Genomic DNA, 19,668 nt, shown 5'->3' with positions numbered 1-19,668 from the left:
CTTACACCTTGGGTGATGTCTGGGATATACAGCCTCATTTTGCCATGGTCTTAATCTCATCAGTTAATTTGTATCTTCTCAAGTTCTTTGATCCTTATCACTATGCTTCATCACTGGACAGATCATGAAAGTTTATCTTTTACAACAAATTTACTTTTGAATTTAATGTACTTGTTTTTCTATTCTGATAGATTATATGAACAATTGTGCTATGTGATTTTTCTGGGGATTCTGTACCTTTGTCTCTTGATTTTTTTTCCTCACCTGAAAAATTACAATTTACAATTCAGGCCTTGTTCATGAAAAATCATTAGAGACTATTTGTCTTTAACATAGCTAGGAGTAACAATTCAAAGCTCTCCTCATCACATTTTTAAAATAAAGGCCGACTAGAACAGTTTAGCCCACATTTTCACTTGATAAGCAATAAAGATCATTAGCATAGCTTGTACACTGACATGGTGACCATGCCTTACCTTCAGGTTCTCTCTCTCGTGTTGAGGTTTTCCCAGAAATCTGTTCTATTCCAGCTCCCATAAGGAGAACGAGGAGAAGGCAGCATAATAAAATACAACCTACTCAGTGGAATTTACTGCCTTACTACAAATCTGCTCTCATAGGAAGTGTAAATGCTTCAACTGTACACTTAAAGTTGCTAAACCAAAGCATTTCACACTCCAAGTTAAACGTTACTAGCAATTTGTTATGTGATGTGTAAGAAGACCAAGTAAGAACTCTCACTTTTAACAAATTTTAAAAAATCCACTGGGACAACTCATTTCTTTTAAACACTGTACATCTGTTACTTTTCTTGATATCAGTATTTTGTGCAAGACTAAGCAGGTAGGTTTAATATTCTGCATTGCTGACTAGAGCAAGAGAAACTTGAAGTCATCATAAAAACAAAAAAAAAAGTTTGTGTTCTCCATTCCTTATCAGCCTCTCCTCAAAGCAGAAACTTCTCTATTTCTAAACTCTTCAACAGCATAGCGGGGGGGGAGGGGGGGGGAATCTATGAACTACCCATACCTGTTTTATATTACTGTATCTTATATTTGAGAAGTGACTGAAAACACTTGACATTCAGTAAGGTACTCATACAGTAAGTACTTCTTTCCAACCTATTTTTCAAATAATCTTTATTTAACGGCCAATATTATCTTATTCATGTGAAGGTAAACTATTCTTTTTGCAGTAAGCTTTGCTTAGGCACTTAATGCAAGTAAGGGAATAATGGCTGGGGTAAAATGTTCCCATTAATCAGCAAAACTTATCACAACTTTATTTACTGCTTAGATCAAGTACACGTATCTTATTTGGAAAACATGTCACAGAGATTACTCCCTTTGCAGATGCAGGATTTCCTATCTGAGTAGCAAGGAGAGTTAAATCAACAACCGAGCAGGGCGCTCCACTGTTGTAATAATCAAATATAAATATACAATTCACAATGATTGATGCTGCTATAGACACAGAATTGTATAGGTTGGAAAGGACCTTTAAGATCATCGAGTCCAACCATAAACCTAACACTACCAAGACCACCACTACACCATGTCCCTAAGCACCTCATCCAAACATCTTTTAAATACTTCCAGGGATGGCAACTCAACCACTTCCCTGGGCAGCCTGTTCCAATGCTTGATAACCCTTTCAGTGAAGTAAAATTTCCTAATATCCAGTCTAAACCTCCCCTGGTGCAACTTGAGGCCATTTCCTCTCGTCCTATCACTTGTTACCTGGGAGAAGAGACCGACCCCCACCTCTCTACAACCTCCTTTCAGGTAGCTGTAGAGAGCAATAAGGTCTCCCCTCAGCCTCCTTTTCTCCAGGCTAAACAACCCCAGCTCCCTCAGCCGCTCCTCATCAGACTTCTGCTCCAGACCCTTCACCAGCTTCGTTGCCCTTCTCTGGACATGCTCCAGCAGCTCCATGTCTCTCTTGGTAGTGAGAGGCCCAAAACTGAACACAGTATTCGAGGTGTGGCCTCACCAGTACCGAGTACAGGGGCACGATCACTTCCCTAGTCCTGCTGGCCACGCTATTTCTGATACAAGCCAGGATGCCATTGGCTTTCTTGGCCACCTGGGCACACTGCTGGCTCATATTCAGGTGGCTGTCAACCAACACTCCCAGGTCCTTCTCTGCCAGGCAGCTTTCCAGCCACTCTTCCCCAAGCCTGTAGCGTTGCATGGGGTTGCTGTGGCCCAAGGGCAGGACCTTGCACTTGGCCTTGTTGAACCTCATACAATTGGCCCCGGCCCATCGATCCAGCCTGTCCAGGTCTCTCTGTAGGGCCTTCCTCCCCTCAAGCAGATCAACACTCCCACACAACTTGGTGTCATCTGCAAACTTACTCAGAGTGCACTCGATCCCTTGGTCCAGATGATTGATAAAGATGTTAAACAGAACTGGCCCCAACACAGAGCCCTGGGGGACACTGCTTGTGACCAGCTGCCAACTGGAGTAAACTCCATTCACCACCACTCTCTGGGCCCGGCCGTCCAGCCAGTTCTTAACCCAGCGAAGAGTACACCCGTCCAAGCCACGAGCAGCCAGTTTCTCCAGGAGAATGCTGTGGGAAACGGTGTCAAAGGCTTTACTGAAGTCTAGGTAGACAACATCCACAGCCTTCCCCTCATCCACTAGGCGGGCCACCTTGTTGTAGAAGGAGATCAGGTTGGTCAAGCAGGACCTGCCTTTCCTGAACCCATGCTGGCTGGGCTTGATCCCTTGGTTATTCTCTACATGCCGTGTGATGGCACTCAGGATGATCTGCTCCATCAGCTTCCCCGGTACCGAGGTCAGGCTGACAGGCCTGTAGTTCCCTGTGTCCTCCTTCTGGCCTTTCTTGTCACCTTCACTAATGGGTGTTACCTTCACTAATCTCCAGTCAGCTGGGACCTCCCCAGTTAGCCAGGACTGCTGGTAAATGATGGAAAGGGGCTTGGTGAGCACTTCTGCCAGTTCCTTCAGTACTCTCAGGTGGATCTCATCAGGCCCCATAGACTTGTGAGTGTCTAAGTGGTGTAGCAGGTTACTAACCATTTCCCCCTGGATTATGGGGGCTCCATTCTGGTCCTCATCCCTATCTTCCGACTCAGGGGGCTGGGTACCCAGAGAACAATTGGTCTTACTCTTAAAGACCGAAGCAAAGAAGGCATTAAGTCCCTCAGCCTTTTCCTCATCCTTTGTCACTGTGTCCCCTTCCCTGTCTACTAGGGGCTGGAGATTCTCCTTAGCTCTCCTTTTGCTGCTAATGTATTTGAAGAAGTGTTTTTTGTTGTCTTTTACAGCAGCAGCCAGATTGAGCTCTAGCTCAGCTTTGGCCCCTCTGATTTTCTCCCTGCACAGCTTTGCTACACCTTTGTAGTCCTCCTGAGTTGCCCACCCCTTCTTCCAGAGGTCATAGACTCTTCTCTTTCTCCTGAGTTCTAGCCAAAGCTCTCTAGTCAGCCAGGCCGGTCTTCTTCCCTGCCAGCTCGTCTTTTGGCACCTGGGGACATCCTGGTCTTGTGCCTTTAGGACTTCCTCCTTAAAGAATGTCCAGCCTTCCTGGACTCCTTTGCCCATTAGGGCTGCCTCCTAGGGGACTCTGTCAACCAGTCTCCTAAATAGGCCAAAGTCTGCCCTCCAGAAGTCCAAGGTAGCAGTTCTGCTGACCCCCCTCCTTACTTCTCCAAGAATCAAAAACTCTATTATTTCATGATCACTCTGCCCAAGACGGCCTCCAGCCATCACATGGCTCACAAGTCCTTCTCTGTTCGTGAACAAGAGGTCCAGTGGGGCACCTTCCCTAGTTGGCTCCCTCACCAGCTGTGTCCGGAAGTTATCTGCCACACACTCCAGGAACCTCCTAGGCTGTTTCCTCTCTGCCTGTATTGTATTTCCAGCAGACATCCAGTAGGTTGAAGTCCCCCACAAGAACAAGGGTTAGCAATCGTGAGGCTTCTCCCAGCTGCTTATAGAATAGTTCGTCTGCCTCATCATCCTGGTTGGGTGGTCTGTAACAGACTCCCACCACAATATCTGCCTTGTTGGCCTTCCCCCTGATTCTTACCCATAGACACTCCACCCTATCATCACCATCATTAAGCTCTAAACTATCCAAACACTCCCTAACATACAGGGCTACCCCACCGCCTCTCCTGCCTTGCCTATCTGTCCTGAAGAGTTTATAGCCATCCATCGCCGCACTCCAGTTGTGCGAGTCATCCCACCATGTTTCTGTGATGGCAACTATATCATAGTTTTCCTGGTGTACAATGGCTTCCAGCTCCTCCTGCTTGTTGCCCATGCTGTGTGCATTGGCGTAGATGCACTTGAGCTGGGCTGTCGTCCGTGTCTCCGTAGAGGAACACCCCTTGTGTGCTTTGAGGTGTTTCACTGGTGTTTCCCTCTTGGCTCCTATTGCCTCAGTATCCCCTAGCTCAACTCTGTACAACTTCAGCTGTGCCCCAGTGTACCCCACACATCTCAGAGACACAGGCTGAGTGCCCTCGCTAGCACCCGCTCCCTCTAACCATGGCACATCGTCCCTCAGCATCTCTCAGGCAAGCCTGATATTATCCCCCTCCCCCTTCGAGTCTAGTTTAAAGCTCTGCCAACGAGCCCTGCAAGCTCCTGAGCAAAGATTCTCTTTCCCCTTTGAGCAAGATGAATCCCAGCAGATGCCAGCAAACCTGGTGCTGTGTAGGCCATCCCGTTATAAAAAAAACCCAACCCACTGTAGAAACCCACTGTAGAGCCCTACCCTATCTCCATAGAACTTATACCATGTACCTTTGTCTAATAAGCAGAATGTGGCTGTCGAAAAGCAGAAGTTTAACTGATGTGTTAATAGTCTAGTTAGTAAACCATGAAGAACTGCTTAGATCTGCCAAAAAGGTAGGAAACTAGGGGAAAGGTAATTCCAGTAGGGAGAGATCGTGACCACCAACTCACAGACCACCTACCCCAACTATACCACCGACTCAAATGATGAAGCTGAAGAAGAATAGCACGTAAATCAGTAGCATGCGTACTAATTTACATGCTAGGTGAAGAGATTTTAACAAATAATTTAACAGAAGAATACTGCATATGTATTAGGAAATTTAATATAAATAACTGTTAATTTGAAAGCTTGGTGTGCTGTCTTGGGACAGACACCCATATCCGCGCAAGTATGCAATAAAATACCTCTGCTCTGTTTGTGTATTGGCATTTTGCATGCCAGGTAAACAAACCCCAATTTTTTGGGACAACACTACTAGCAAGAGGAGGACAGCACTCTTAAGTGTGTTTGATGATAATAGCTCTGCTTTTGAGCAAACAATCACTACCTTCTTTGAGAGCATACAAAATAAAAAATTCAACTTAACACACCTTGCAATTTCTGCAGGAGGTCACAGTTACACTTCTGTTTTCTTTCTCATCTCCTGAGCTGGCAGCGTTGCTGAGTCACTGTGCTGAGCTAAGAGATTCCTCCCTCAGGCACACAGAACGACACAACACTGAAGAGCAATGCTGGACAATTATGGGGCACAGACCAAGGTCCGAAGAACTTTCCATCCATACTTATTCGGCAATACAAAAGATTGTTGAGACAGTGAATTAAGTTTTTTCAAGATCCAAGAACTCCTAAGCAATTTAACACAGAGGTCTGCTACATGCTCAAAACTTCAATTTTAGAGGCTTCACATAAGATCTATACAGTCTCAGAACTGTCTGAACAAGAGTTCAAGTTGTAGGTACTGTGTTAGTTGTGGTAAGATCACAGTTTTCAAACAGTAGTTCCATACTTTCACACTCATACTGTGGGGTAAATTTAAAAAGAGCAATAAGTCTATGGCTCTACTATGGTTGATTTAAAAATTCCTTTATTATAGGACATGACAGTTCACTTAAAATAATTCAAATTATAGCACGATCTGAGAAGTCAAGTCTATCTTTCTGCTTACACCAAACACATGATAGCAGTAGTCTTCTTGCTTCCAGGTATTAGATTAATGATAAAGAATGAGACATTCACCCCGTTTTAAGTTGTCCATAAATACAGGGATATTAACACCCTTAGAAAGTTGTCCCTGAAGTTTCAGGACAAAGCTTTCTGTTGCAAAGAGCTGTCTAACTAAATCAGGACACTTGCAACATTGTATTTTTCACAGCTCCCCAGAAACACCAACTGAAAGGCACAATTTCACAGCTACCTTCCAGTATTTCTCAATGAGAGCAGAAAGAATCCCCAAGTAGAATATGGTAACAGTTTCCTATTAAAAGCTGTGGTACATGCTCTTTCCTAAAATGGATCATTTACTTCCACATAGGTCTTTTTACCTACCTCTATAGAAAGTACACAGCGGCACTGTCACCGAAATCGGGAATCGAACTCCTTAGCACCAATGTAGTATTAAGAAGCAGGCATTCTTTGTTACGGCGCTGGATGCACAGGGGATTTTTCGACCTAGCGTGCATACCGCAGGTTACATCAGCCGAAACTTATATTGTCCAATTACATACATATGTGTCAAATTTCCCAAAATGATCGTACATATTCATTCTATTTCCCAGAACTAATTATCATATTTGCATGGTCATTACACATGCATCCTTGAACTCCGAGGGGCTTCTGTGGGGGTCTCTGGTGGTCCTTGGTGGTTGTACAGGTGTGTCCTTTAGTTGGCCTCTTCTTATGGGCATGCGCAATATCATCTTGCTTATGTAACTTGCTTCCCTTCTTCATGGTGCATGGTACCTAACAATGATTTGGCACCCTTATTCCTATTCTAACACAAACCAATTATTCTAACTACTCTTCAACTCATTGTCAAGATGGGCTGTGACTGTACTGGGAACATAGCAGCATGTCCATAGTACTCCTCGTCCTATTGTCTTTGGGCATAGTAACATATCCATAGCCACAGATGTACAAACACAACATTAAAGTGTTGCCTAACTGGCTCCTATCTCTATGTTGTTTAGTTACAAAAGAACTAATCGCTTTGGTTAAATCTGGTTACAGCACCAAAAATCTGCAGTCCCAATCTGCCTACCTGAATAAATCACATATTCTGTCAGTATCAAAAGTTGGTGACATGCTGAGAGTCCAACTCTGTATTTGTAGCAGACATTTTTTTCTTTTTTTTTTAAAATAGTGGTCGGAGGGGGCCTGCCCCACATGCTGTAATTTACTGTGCAGGACACTGACAACCCACAGTAATCCTGTGCTTCCTCAGAGCACACAAAAGAACCCCTGTAGACCCCAGGGTTTGCTGCTGGAAGAAGCATATCCAAGAGCTGACAAACACACACCACCAGAATAACCAGTGTTTCTCAATCCCAACAACTTTTTCTCCCAAGCACACAAACAAAGAGAGCATGTTGGAGGCCAGGCCACTGAAGCCTGCCAGCCTAGGGCTCCGTGCCCACTTCACAGCTAGCAGGTACCTACAAAAGAGACACTGAGGAACATCCGTATCATAAGGGGATGGCTGTTTATGCCAGAACAACTCCCGCAGCACGCATCCTGCTTTCTCCTACACTCCCGAGAGCCTCTATAAAAAGGGGTGTTGGCTGGATGAGCTGTCTGCAAACTTCCACGTGCAAGCCATAGTGTAACTGATGGGAGATTAGATAAACGTGCATTCTTTCAGTCTGTGTAGTCTGTAAGCAGATTAGCCCTCTCTCTACAGTTTCACTATTTCCCCACACTGCTTGTGACTCTGGAAATGTTAAAAAAAAATGTTGATAAGATTTCCTACAGGGGTTAAATTTCAGTGCAATTCAGTATACTGTTCTGCTTGTTTGAAAAAAAAAAAAAAGAGAATAAGTGCTTCAGTACTGTACGTTAAGATATAATTAGAAATGGAGAACTGTGTGCATGATTATCTCTTTGTAAGAATTTTTTTTTAGAGAAGGGAAAAACCACAGCAAATATTGCTTTTAAAATTTTAAATTAGAAACATAATTTCCAATAAATATGGGCTACAGACGAAGATAGCTGCAATCAGCAAAACTATCACCTCAAATATATTACATTTCAAATAAACCTTATAATTCTATGATAGAATTCTTCATTCTATCAAAGTTTGTATGTAAAAATTAGGAAAGAGAGAACTCAGCATTTCTAAAATAGTATTCTGATGTAAGCCACCAACAGCAAAAGTGTAATTCAGTGCACAAGTGGAAAGGTTAGGCAACCACAGGCCACAACTGCTGCCATAACAACCATAAAAAACAGAGAATTTTTTCTACAACAGGAAAGTGAGGCAGTCCCCAGTGCAGAACATTCATTCACTGTACAAACAGGATTGCCCTCACTCTGTGGCAAGTGCCAAACATATTCTAAAATGCGTTTTAACTAACCATTTGTTGCAGATTCTGCCTTTTAAAACCTTAATTAATTACAAGATAATTGGTGTCAGAGAGCTCTCCATATACTAAAAGTGTTGTTAAAATAATCTGGCCACATTCTTTATATGCACCATTTTCATTTCTCTACAGAACATATGTATCCTAATAGACATGAACTTTCCTGACGTTTAACATGTCATTGTACAAACATGAATACAGCATTTTCTACAGGACATTTATTAGTGAAACTTTCCTTATAACGCTGCATTCCTAGTGTGCTTGGTTTATGCGATTTTGGATAAATGGCCTTTACAAGTAAGATATCCTTCTACTAACATTTCCATGCTTTTTATCTCTGCTTTATTGCCTTTTTATTTTCTGTGCTCTGAATTACAGCTGTCATCTCTTCTACATGACATATGTAGTTTCCTGCTTCATTCTCACTGAATGTACGTTACTTCACATTCATAGATTCTATTACATTATTTCCTGTTTCCATCTGCTGCATTATACAGGACAGGGAGTATCAAGACCACCCCTTGACAGGGATGTTACAAGTCATATCACATATTAGGAAATTAAATTTCATGGATCAGTTAGATACGGACAATGGAAAACCAGGAAAATGTGTTTAAGTAAGATCATCCAGTGTTCAGAACTCCTGAGGAATATCATAGCTATGGAAAGAAGTTTTCAATAAACCTATACTATGTATTTTTTTTCTTCCTGTTAGGAATTTCATTTCTGCAAAGCCAGAAATTTATTTCCATTACCTTAGATGAGAGACACGTGTACACTGTTTTCAAAGCACGTAATTTCTCTTATTTCTGAACGACAGAACTTGGTTTAGCCCTATGTTGCTTGTTTTTCCTCATTCTCTTGTATCTTATCTGTCTACGTGTTATCAGTGTAGAAATATGATCATTATTGCTTGTTTTCAAAGAAAAATAAGTAACATTTGACCTTTTCCCATACTGCAAGCTCAAAGGCCAAGGAATAAGTATCCTCTGAGCCACATACCTGATCCTCTGTTCATTTTCTATTTTGGTATGTAATAACAAATTTATTTAAAATTATTTCACAAAATGATAAGATACATTTATAGCTCACATTTCATCAAGAAATATTTTTACCACTCTTGCAATAAAATAATTCATGTTGTATGACTCATTAAAACAAACCACCCCCAAAAACCAAAGATACTTTACGTCATGAAGATGACTAACTTCAGAGAATTAAACTCATGCTTACAGAGACACATTTGTCTTTGAAAGGCAAATAAATGCAGTTCTTGAAAACAAAGATTACGGGATGCTATTAATCTAAAACCAAAGTTGAAATAACCTCATTCACGACCCAACAGAAAATTTTAGACAAAGCGCTTATTTAAGATAAAAGTGAAAACCCAAATTAGTTAAAGTTAAAATAAGTTAAAATAAATAAGGACATATGGAATATACCTTTAATAAATATTTTTCTCTTCTGTTATTCTATAAATATTCAGACATACATGTTTCTTAAGCAAAAATCAACACATGAACTTACCAATATAAAATAAGCATTCAGAATGCAACATACTCTCTGTCCACAACTGACATACTTCACTTTCTGTAAGAGCTTCAACACCATAATAGGCTTGGTATTCTAGTTTTGGCAACAGGAACATTGGAGTAAGCTATAAAAGTGAAGATGCAAGAAAAATCAGCACTCGCTGTCCAAAAAATGTCCACAATTGAACTACATTTTGTAGTTGATAATCATCATAGTCTTCCACTACAGCTGAAGTGACAAAGACATTTCACAAATTTTGTGTGATGGTTCACATTCTATGAAACCCACAGTACAAACTTCGGACTACAGAGACTCTATATAGGGGAAGGTGAAATGGACAAAAAAAAAAAACCCTAGGCAAGCTTTTACAAATAATAAAATTTTGCCACTAAGTAATTTTTCAATGCAACTAAATTAATTTGAAGTTCACACTTCTATGCTCTACTGCCCTCTGCAGGAATTTAAGAAAAAATGCATTATTATATTTCTGATTTGCTTATTATTAGCGGAACCCTGGCATTTATTCCCCTTGTCAGAATCTTACTTGAAATTAGAGCCTAATGTTTGGACTCTCATTTGAAATTGGAGGCTAACCTTTGCATGTTAACACTAACAGAGAAAATATAAGCCTCTTCTCACTGACACATCACAGTTTAAATTTCAGCAGGAATTTTAAAAAAATAAACAACAGTGCTCAGTTTCTGATTAACTAAGCAGCTATTAACAGGCATTTATAAGCAGTGGATCAATAGCAGAGAGATAGTATTTCTTCAAAATAAGATTCCAAGCATGGAATCTTAGCTAGTAATCAGAGTTACAAAGATCTATTTCCATTTCAACAAAGCATGAACACCTCACAAAATGCCTGCCTACCATAATTCTGGTATTCTGGGGAGGGAGACACCACATCAGATTTGTTGAATGATTCAGAGGACTCTTGACAAAATAACAGATTACTGAGGATTCCAGAATAAGCTTTCCTTCTCCTGATGTTACAAGGAATATTTGGATTACAATTGCATTTAAAGCATTTTATTCCTCAAGACAAACTATTTGCCAGTATGTATACCATAGTCTTTTCAAGCAGAATGAATAGGATCTCTTTTTATCTTTAAATGTGTCCTCTGTTGTTCATGCTATCTCCTGTTTCTCTGCTTAACTACGCATGACAGCAAGGCTGAGTCCTGCTTGAAAGTATTTATGATCACGAACATTCTCAACGCCTTGGGCCAAAAACCTAATTACTGCATTAACTTTTAAGAGTAGTTCAAATTGACATTAGTTTACGTAAGTATAATTACCTGTGCATATTATCCTACAGCAAATATTTACTTAAAGAAGACACACACTGTAGAGTTACAATTAAAGGTACTAATTGTCCGAGTGAAAACACAAATGCTCTGAAGGACTGGGAATCCCAGAGATACCAGCTGAGCACAACTGTTTAAAAAACCAAACCAAAACAAAAAAGCTAACAGCAAAATCTGTACCTTTTGGGCTTTTTTCTTTTTATGGTATCGTGGCAATGGTTTCACTTTTTGCACACTGCAGCGCACAAGTAACAACAGATCATTCAAACTGAATAGCTTATACACAAGGTTGCCATCCTCAGGTGCTTTATACTCTGAAGGGTCTTCTTCAAGCATCTGAAGTTCATTTGGCAGCTTTCCTATAGAAAATAAATAAACCAGAAAATGACAAGCTAGCACATTCTTTACCATGAAGCTAGTTAGTTTTTTTCCTCTTGCAGCAGATTTTTTTATTTTTAAACAGGATCTGGTTTGTTTCCTCAGATTTTGGGGTGAAAACAGTCTCATTAGGCACAAGAAGTCGCTTATGTATTAAAAAAAAAAAATTTGGAAAATGTCCACTATAACTTTTAATAAGTATATTTTTAAGTATTCCACATATTTTATCCTAATCATTAAATTTCTTATATAAGAACAGAGCTGTTAGACTCCATTCTTGTACAAATGGAGTTCAAAGGCTGGTTTTTAAGCCACGGTCACTCAGCACAAAGGAGACAAAAATTTTATTTGCAGTGAATGCCTCCTGAGAGCTGCCATCCATTTATCAGTTACTGAAATAACTCAAGCCTCAGGTCTGGATGCTAGCATAAGCTTCTGTTCCAAATTGAGTTTGCTTCAACTTCAATTTCAATACTAGCATATCAAAAGAAACACTTATTAGATCTCCAAGTGCAGCTTTGAGGTAGGTTAACAAACATCCCTTAGAGATATTTTAACAAAACATTTAAAATAAACAAGAATAAACTCCAACTTGTTTAAGATTATTTATTGAAAATTTATCCAGTTCTGCTTTTTGTCCTGCAGATATGTGGAAATATGTGTCAAAACTGCAACTACAAATAGGTATTGCTGTAGTGGTATGAATTAATACATTTATCATTACATTTAGAGTTTATGTGTATCTTTGAATAAATGTATACGGTGTGAGATATTATCCAAGTGACCAGAAATAATTTTCTATTAGGAAAATATTTAACTTAGTTCTGGCTTTCTGCAAAAAAGACATGCATAAAGGTTTATCAGCTTGCTACAGAACTTTCAATTTGTAGAATTACGCTTTCTATTCTTTCACAGTCACACTTCAGCATCTTAGCGATGTTGGTTTCACCACCTCTATTAAAAAAAAAAAAATTTCTATTATCAAACACCTGAATTCCATACTCTGGCTTTTTAAGAAAAGGAGAAATAGAAAGAGTACCATGCTGCTCAACCTTTCAAACTGAGGAACGAGACATGGTCTTTTAGTGACTACTAAAATTAAGTTAAATCACTAAAAATGTAGGAAGCGATAACACAATTTCAACTAAAACACAATTAGTTGTGTTAACTGTTTCCATTACGATTAAGTAATTAATTAATTCCTATGTGATCAAATGCACAGCTAGTCAGAAAACACCAGAGAAACATGTTTTCCCACCAAAAAGCATTGATTAATTGGAATTAAATATTTGAGTAAAAGAGTTATCTGTCCTGATGCAACCTGCCTGGTTTCCTGTCAATTTACCGAACACCATAAAGTGCTTCTGACTTCAGTTGTTCAGAGCTCAGAAGCAATGCAGGCATGTGAGAAAAACCTCAAAGTTCATGGTCCTTAGGATCTTCAAGACTTCTAGTTCTTAGTTGAGGTCTGGGTGTAGCACAGGTTCAATTTCCAGCTAAATACCTAAAAACTTGGAGAGGTGGCTTGTAGTGAGTCATCATTAGTCTTCTCTAACAGATTGCTACAGGAGCTAAGAAACAGCAACTGAACTGGGAAGCTCAGAACTTAGACACCTAAATTTGAAGTTTTCTTTCAAGTTTTAATTGCATAATTTGATTACATTTTTCTTCTACAGAAAATGTAAAATAATTCCATTTCTGATTGACAGGAAACTATTTTTGCAGACCAGACTACTCAAATACTTGAATTTCTGTGGAAGAGTAACTCATTTCACTACCAGATGATTTCTTTTCCTTGCTTAACAACCTTGTGTATAACAACTTTTTGTTTCTCTAAAGTAAAACAATATTTCACATTCACCTCTGTGGACAAACAGCTCCTAAAATGCTCCCTTACATGTGCAAGACAGTAATTCTCACACAGAGAAGGTATTAAAAAAAAAAAATAAAATTAAGTCACATCTCTAAATAAATATAACAGAGGCACTATTAGGATGTTCTTCAGATGAAGGAGTTAAAACGTTTTTCTGTTAAATTTTACTGAAAGTTTGAAATTTTACTCCTTACACAATGAACACAATTACTTACTCTTTGGCACTCCCTGAAAAAGCCAAGTCCAGGTATTTTTAGATGAGCCGTTGGGATTTGAGGTAGGGGCTGGCACATTTTCTGTGCTGGAGGTCACCAATGGTTTTGGAGATTGAGACACGTGGGCTGGTGTAGCATTAGAATTATCACAGCTCACCACTGGCTGCTCATGAGCTTTTTGGGAAGGTGACTTGAGAAGTTCAGTTTGCATTTTCAAAATCTGTCCGACAGGATCAAATTCTTTGGACAACTTTCTTGTAGGCTTTCTGGAGGCATTTTTTCCCTGATCCATGATATCTGAGCAATCAGTCATGCTTGCTAATGGAATCTGGCTGGGGGAAGGTGATTTGGCAGCCTCTGCTGAGGTATGAGAAAAAGTGTTTGGTACAGTTGTTTTGCAACAATCAGCGTTTTTACATTCTGTATCAATTATCAAACGCTCTTCATCTGTGTCACTACTGCATAAAGAAGTGTAAGTCTCATTTTTTTGTGCGTCGTCAGACTCTTTCTTGTAACTAACAGCATTAGATAGAGTATTTAATTTTGTTTCATTGCCTGATACTTCTTTGGTCATGGCATGCTGTGCTTTGTTCAGTCCTACCTCCTCTGAATTAAAGCTTTTACGAGATGAATCTTCTTCAGGGCTGAAGCACAGAATGCCATCTAATGATGGAAGCTGCATGCTGGCACATGCTGAAACTCCTTGCTCAGAAATGGTGTTTTTCTCTTCTTCACCTCCACTGTTTATGGTGGATGTATTTTTTTCCCCCATTTTTAGGCCATGTGATAAAACTTTAGCAGTGTTACTAACTGTAGGAAAAGCACTTTCCATTTTAGAAGTTCTTGAGAGCTTGACAGTTGCTCCAAACGTTTCCAGTTCTGTAACATCATCATCAAAGTCCATCCCTGTGTCATCCGGAAGAGGAATCTTCCTGTACTGGTAGGTATCAGAAGACACCTTAACACAGGGAAGAAAAAAATAATAATATTAAAAAAAAAAAAATTTCAAACAAACCAAGAAATAGAATGTGTTAATCACAAACAAGACATTGTCAAATTGAAAACATGAAAAGTGTTCTACTATTCATATTTTGACTGTTGGGAAAGAGGGGCAGAACTTGGGAAAAAAAAAAATTCCTGTGTTTAACACGGAATATCTTAAGTCCTAAGAGTTGAAAGGTCTTTCAAAAGAGAAATAAAGTTCATAAAACTTTTCCCACTTAAATAAACTGATCAAAATACATTTTAATGAAGTAAACATTAAAGCTGAGATGCCAATGTAATAGAAGCATTTAAAGGAACTAGACAGACATTTTAAAACACAGGGTCCATAACTCAGCAGTAGAAAAACTACCAACAGGAAACCTAAATTTTCCTTCATTATCACGGAACAAGTAACTTAGGAATTATAACATAGGTTTTTGGTTTTCTTTGTTTGTTTTTAAGAAGAGGTGAAGCTACATACATCCCACTGAAACAGACTGTCCTCAGCTGGTTTGTCCATCGATACATCAGAAATTGAAACATAAGACGTTTTAGTCGCTAGGAAGTCCATTGGAATGTCATGGAAGATTTGGTTCCTCTCTCTTACTGTCATTTCCTTTCTTAGCAGGGGTGAATCAACATAAACCACTTTAGCTGGTTTGCTACCTTTTCAAGAACAGAAAGAGACTGAGTACATACTCAATTAAAGGAAAAAAGATTGTTGTATAATTTAAATAATAAATCTTTTAACTTCCAATTATGGTCAAATCCATTCCATATTCACACTAGAAGAAATGAAAAACTATCCTCTCATTCATTAATGACAGAAAATAAAAGTAGGTCCAGGTACAGTGTGAATTATTAGGATCCTGCAGCAGCAATACACATCACATTAACAGTCGATCATATTTTAAATACAGTTATAAATAGAGAATTTTTAAAATAAGAATTTAGGACTCTTCATTCCTTATAATGCATTATATCATCACATGTATTCTGTTTTCCAAAAAGATTTTTTTTTTTTTTTTAAGTCTCATTGCGCGAAAGCAATGGCTGCAGTTTGTATTTCTTCTAATCAGTAACTACGTCCAGGCTCTGCTGCCCCACTCTTTTGTTTACACCTTAACACACTTACACATGAATCATTCATAGATTCATCCAAAACCAACAGCAATACCCTGCCCAATACTATACAGAAAGCAAAGGCACATGGTGAACATACTATCTCTGTTTTAGAAAAAAATTATCTGCGGATTAAAAAAAAAATATCATTAATGTAAGAGGTGGGTTACAGGTAATGTGGAAAAGGAAGGAGATGAGAAACCCTTCAAGAAACAATATATATTGCTAATATATTCTGAATGCCCTTTAGGTGTTAACTTTGGGTCTAAAAATTAAGTTTAAAAACTGTAAAGCTGATATAAAAGCAGTCAGGCATATCTTCACAGATAAAGTAATTTAATTTCATGTAGGAAAGTGCAAAATTTGTAAGACTTGCAGATATTTGACAGCTTGCTTACTACTGTCCAGAAGTCTGCTATACAAATTTGTGTGACATACACACAACATGGACATTCCAAGACAACAACTGTTATAAATATTCATCATGGAAAAAAACCTTAGTGTATTTAAAAAAAATTAACAAGAGAGGAAATCTATATTTATATTACTGATGGAGTGCTTGACAACTAAAGTATAGCATTCAGATGAGTTAAACAGTTTATTCAAAACATTTTTGTTGCAAATGGAAAGGTGATCTCCATGGACATTAATTATTTATTCATTATTCTATGATGTAAATAGGTCCTTTTAATTCCAGAAAATGTTTGCTCTTTGTTTTTTCATGAAACTTCAGAACTTTTCTTTTTTAGCTTATTGAAATCAGTTCACTTGATAATTTTAACAGCTTCATGCAGTTGTTTTCTTTCCAAGGAGCAGAATTTACAGTTTTGAAAAGCAAAAGGACATTTAACTGATTCCCCCCTCCCACAAGTGGAAAATAGCTGTATGTCCAAATTCAACGTTCATGGTGATACCTCTAGAGGTTGTTACTATTCTCAGCAACAAGGTGGAACAAGGTGTAGAAAACTATGAAATGACCTTGCCAGCAGCTTTCCTCCTTGAAAGCAGAGGACAAACTATAGCAATGGATTTTTTTTTAAAGCTCTTTTTTTACGGTAACTCCGATTAAACTAAACGTTTTTCTTTACAACACAAAGGTCCCTGACTCCTTACCACACAACAACTGAAAACTATTAACTTCAGATTTTTGCCCTTTAAGGTGTGTGAACTAAAAAGTCAAATTTTATTACTTTGATTGATTCCTTATATTAAAAACATGGAAGTACTTAAGAGAAGCTATTTTCTTATAGCTGCATTCTAGAGTGCCGCTTCTTCAGAAAAGGTAGAAATCTGAGCTTATAATTACAATTACGATTTTCATTAACCTTAGCTTCTTTCTTTTTTAAATAAAACCAAAATTAAACTAATCTATTATAGTATGAACTAAACCAGAGTACCTTCTACCTTCCCGCAGTTGGTTTACTGGATTTTCTAATTTCCTGTTCTTCAGTCAGCTCAAAAAGGATTATGAGAATATATAAAGGATTATGAGAATATATAAAGATCTTCCTGGACAAAAACATAATTTTAGTAACAAAAACATACTATACCTGCAACAGGGATCATTTTAATACAAACTGGAATTTCCCATTGTTCCTTGTAGTTTAGTCCATGATTATTCAGTAAAGTAAATAATGATTGATTACTTAAAACAACTTGAGGACAGTATTTCAAAGCAAGTTTTTCTGCATTTGAATCTGAACTAATATCCTGAACAGAAAAAAGTTAAATTTTTAAAGGTTTTTAAGAAAGACACACATAAATTTAAATTCATAAGAAAAACCCCAAACACAAACAAATATGGATTAACACCCCCCCTCTCCCCCCCTCAAGCCCAAATACCACCAGAGTGCCAGGCTTCAGAATCAAATGAAAAAGCAAAGAATTCCCCTTAAGGTTTTTGGCTGAATCTTATGCATCCACCTTGCAGCATGAGAAAATATATCTTCTTAAGCTCATTCTTATTAATTGGAATTACTAGGTTGAATAGGAATTTGGATCATTGTGAAATATAGGAGTGCATTGCAGAAGAAAAAAAAAAACAAACCACAGATTCACTCACACATATATTACAGATCTTCTTACGAGTTAAGTAATAGCACAATAAAGACATCTAACATTAAAGTATGGTTAAAATGGCACAATTGTTTGAATACAGATTACATATGAAGAATCTTAAAACAAATACAAAACCCATGAAGAATAGAAATTCAGAATTGAAATGATAAAATTATTAAACATTATGAATACAGGTTTCCAGGAAAAGAGGAGGCTGGGAATGCTCACGAGGTGGGAAGAGAACATCAAGGACTAAGAAGATAACGGAAGCCCAGGAGCACTGAGGACCATGAGAGAGAAATAAGAAAAATCTAGCTATGTTCTTTTTTTCTGCCACCTGAGACATCATCAGAAATATTCTCTGTTTATAGCTATAACATCTCTTGAGGTATATATCATTCTCCTGTGTCACCTCTGCTACTTTCTTAAGCAAAATCTTTGCAATCACTGCACCTCTGTTGAAAGTTTGGGTTTTGATACGTGAACAAACTCCTTAAATTAGTGGATAACAAATTAGCTGGAATAAACAGTCACAAAAAACAAATTCTACAGAATGAAAAACTCATTGATTTTCCTCTGTGGAAGAACACAAACAGAAACATCAGATATTTAACGGCAAGGTGGAATGGAATATAAAAATTGTTCAACTCGGAAATTGAGTTTATGCTGTTTAGCAAAAGAAATTCCCAGGGTAAGATAACCTAATCGACTTTTCAGAAAACTAGACAGTCTAAAATATTTCTTCTTATCCTCAGGACTTCTTTCTTAAATCAGAAGCCTTTACACCTACATGCATTCATATCTACATATACACACTCACACACACAGAGGCCAGCTTAGAATTGCAAAGCAAAGTTTAAAAGGAACACCACTGTAGTAAACAATTCTATCTAGATTTCACAGACAGGGTGTTCCAATTTAAGGACCTCTCTAATGTTTCATTGAGGGAACAGAGGAAGTCCCTTCAAGAGGCACTAGGTCCAAAAGGTAGTAACCCAACTTTTGAAGAGGGCAGTGTGATTGCTATAAATGAAACACTAAACAAATAATGATACGTTTTATGTTCCTATGCTACAATATGTGTAAGACTAGGGTAAAAAAAAAAAAAAAAAAAAGAGAGAAGAAGAAACTTAATGCTGCCACATAAAAAGGACCAAATTGCTCTTCTCTACAAAATATGCCTTAAAAATGACAATAAAAAGGTTACTTACATTGTGCATAATAGAAGCCTTTTTTTCTGGAGTTATAATAGATGTAACAGTTTTATAATCTGTGGGCAGTTGAACAGGCATGGTAGGGAAATCTGTTTTACCACGTCTTGCTGTACCCTTGAAGAAATCAAGCAGGATCAGAAAACAGCTTTAACTGAAATCACGCTGACCCAACATTGCACTTCTTATAATGAAAAATATTAAGAATTTGTGCAGGTGCATTATAAAGTTAGTGTTATATTAAAAAAATATACTCTTAATGTAAGCTTTTTATTGCAAACATATGGTGAAGGGTGTTAACAGCCTTACTGCCAAAATAATTTAATTAACGTTTTCATTAACAATTTTAATTATGAATTACAACCCCTCACCCAAGCACTAAATAATACTTGTAAAAAACCTGAATCCTTGCATAAGACTATCCAGATGTAATTCTACTTATTTGAAAATAACACCAAAACAATATGTATACGTAAGATATTACCATTGCAAGAAGATTTTTTTCCAGCCTAAAGGTCAACTGTGTATGAAACTTTCCTCCCATGATACTCATGATCTCCTGGAGCATGTAGAACTCAGGATACTTTTGCACATGTCCAATACAAGCATGTAATAATTCCTAACGTAAAAAG

At 38.1% G+C, this 19,668-nt stretch overlaps 1 protein-coding gene across 3 annotated transcripts in view; it reads right to left on the bottom strand.

Moving 5' to 3' along the window:
* ICE2 (interactor of little elongation complex ELL subunit 2) overlaps nt 1-19,668 on the bottom strand; it is a 33,078-nt gene that overhangs the window by 6,432 nt on the left and 6,978 nt on the right. For 2 of the 3 annotated variants that reach the window (XM_075505809.1, XM_075505810.1), the window contains exons 5-11: nt 19,521-19,655; nt 19,037-19,153; nt 17,318-17,477; nt 15,127-15,311; nt 13,662-14,619; nt 11,376-11,554; nt 9,880-10,009 (exon numbers count right to left, since the gene is read on the bottom strand). In XM_075505809.1, the coding sequence (XP_075361924.1) occupies nt 9,880-10,009; nt 11,376-11,554; nt 13,662-14,619; nt 15,127-15,311; nt 17,318-17,477; nt 19,037-19,153; nt 19,521-19,655 (1,864 nt within the window). Of the gene's footprint in view, nt 1-5,367; nt 5,496-9,879; nt 10,010-11,375; nt 11,555-13,661; nt 14,620-15,126; nt 15,312-17,317; nt 17,478-19,036; nt 19,154-19,520; nt 19,656-19,668 lie in introns of all 3 variants that reach the window. The other variant, XR_012776227.1, reaches the window with a different exon arrangement.

Source organism: Mycteria americana, chromosome 6 (assembly GCF_035582795.1).
Source record: "Mycteria americana isolate JAX WOST 10 ecotype Jacksonville Zoo and Gardens chromosome 6, USCA_MyAme_1.0, whole genome shotgun sequence".
NCBI lineage: Eukaryota > Metazoa > Chordata > Aves > Ciconiiformes > Ciconiidae > Mycteria > Mycteria americana.
This window is presented reverse-complemented; position numbering and strand designations above follow the sequence as displayed.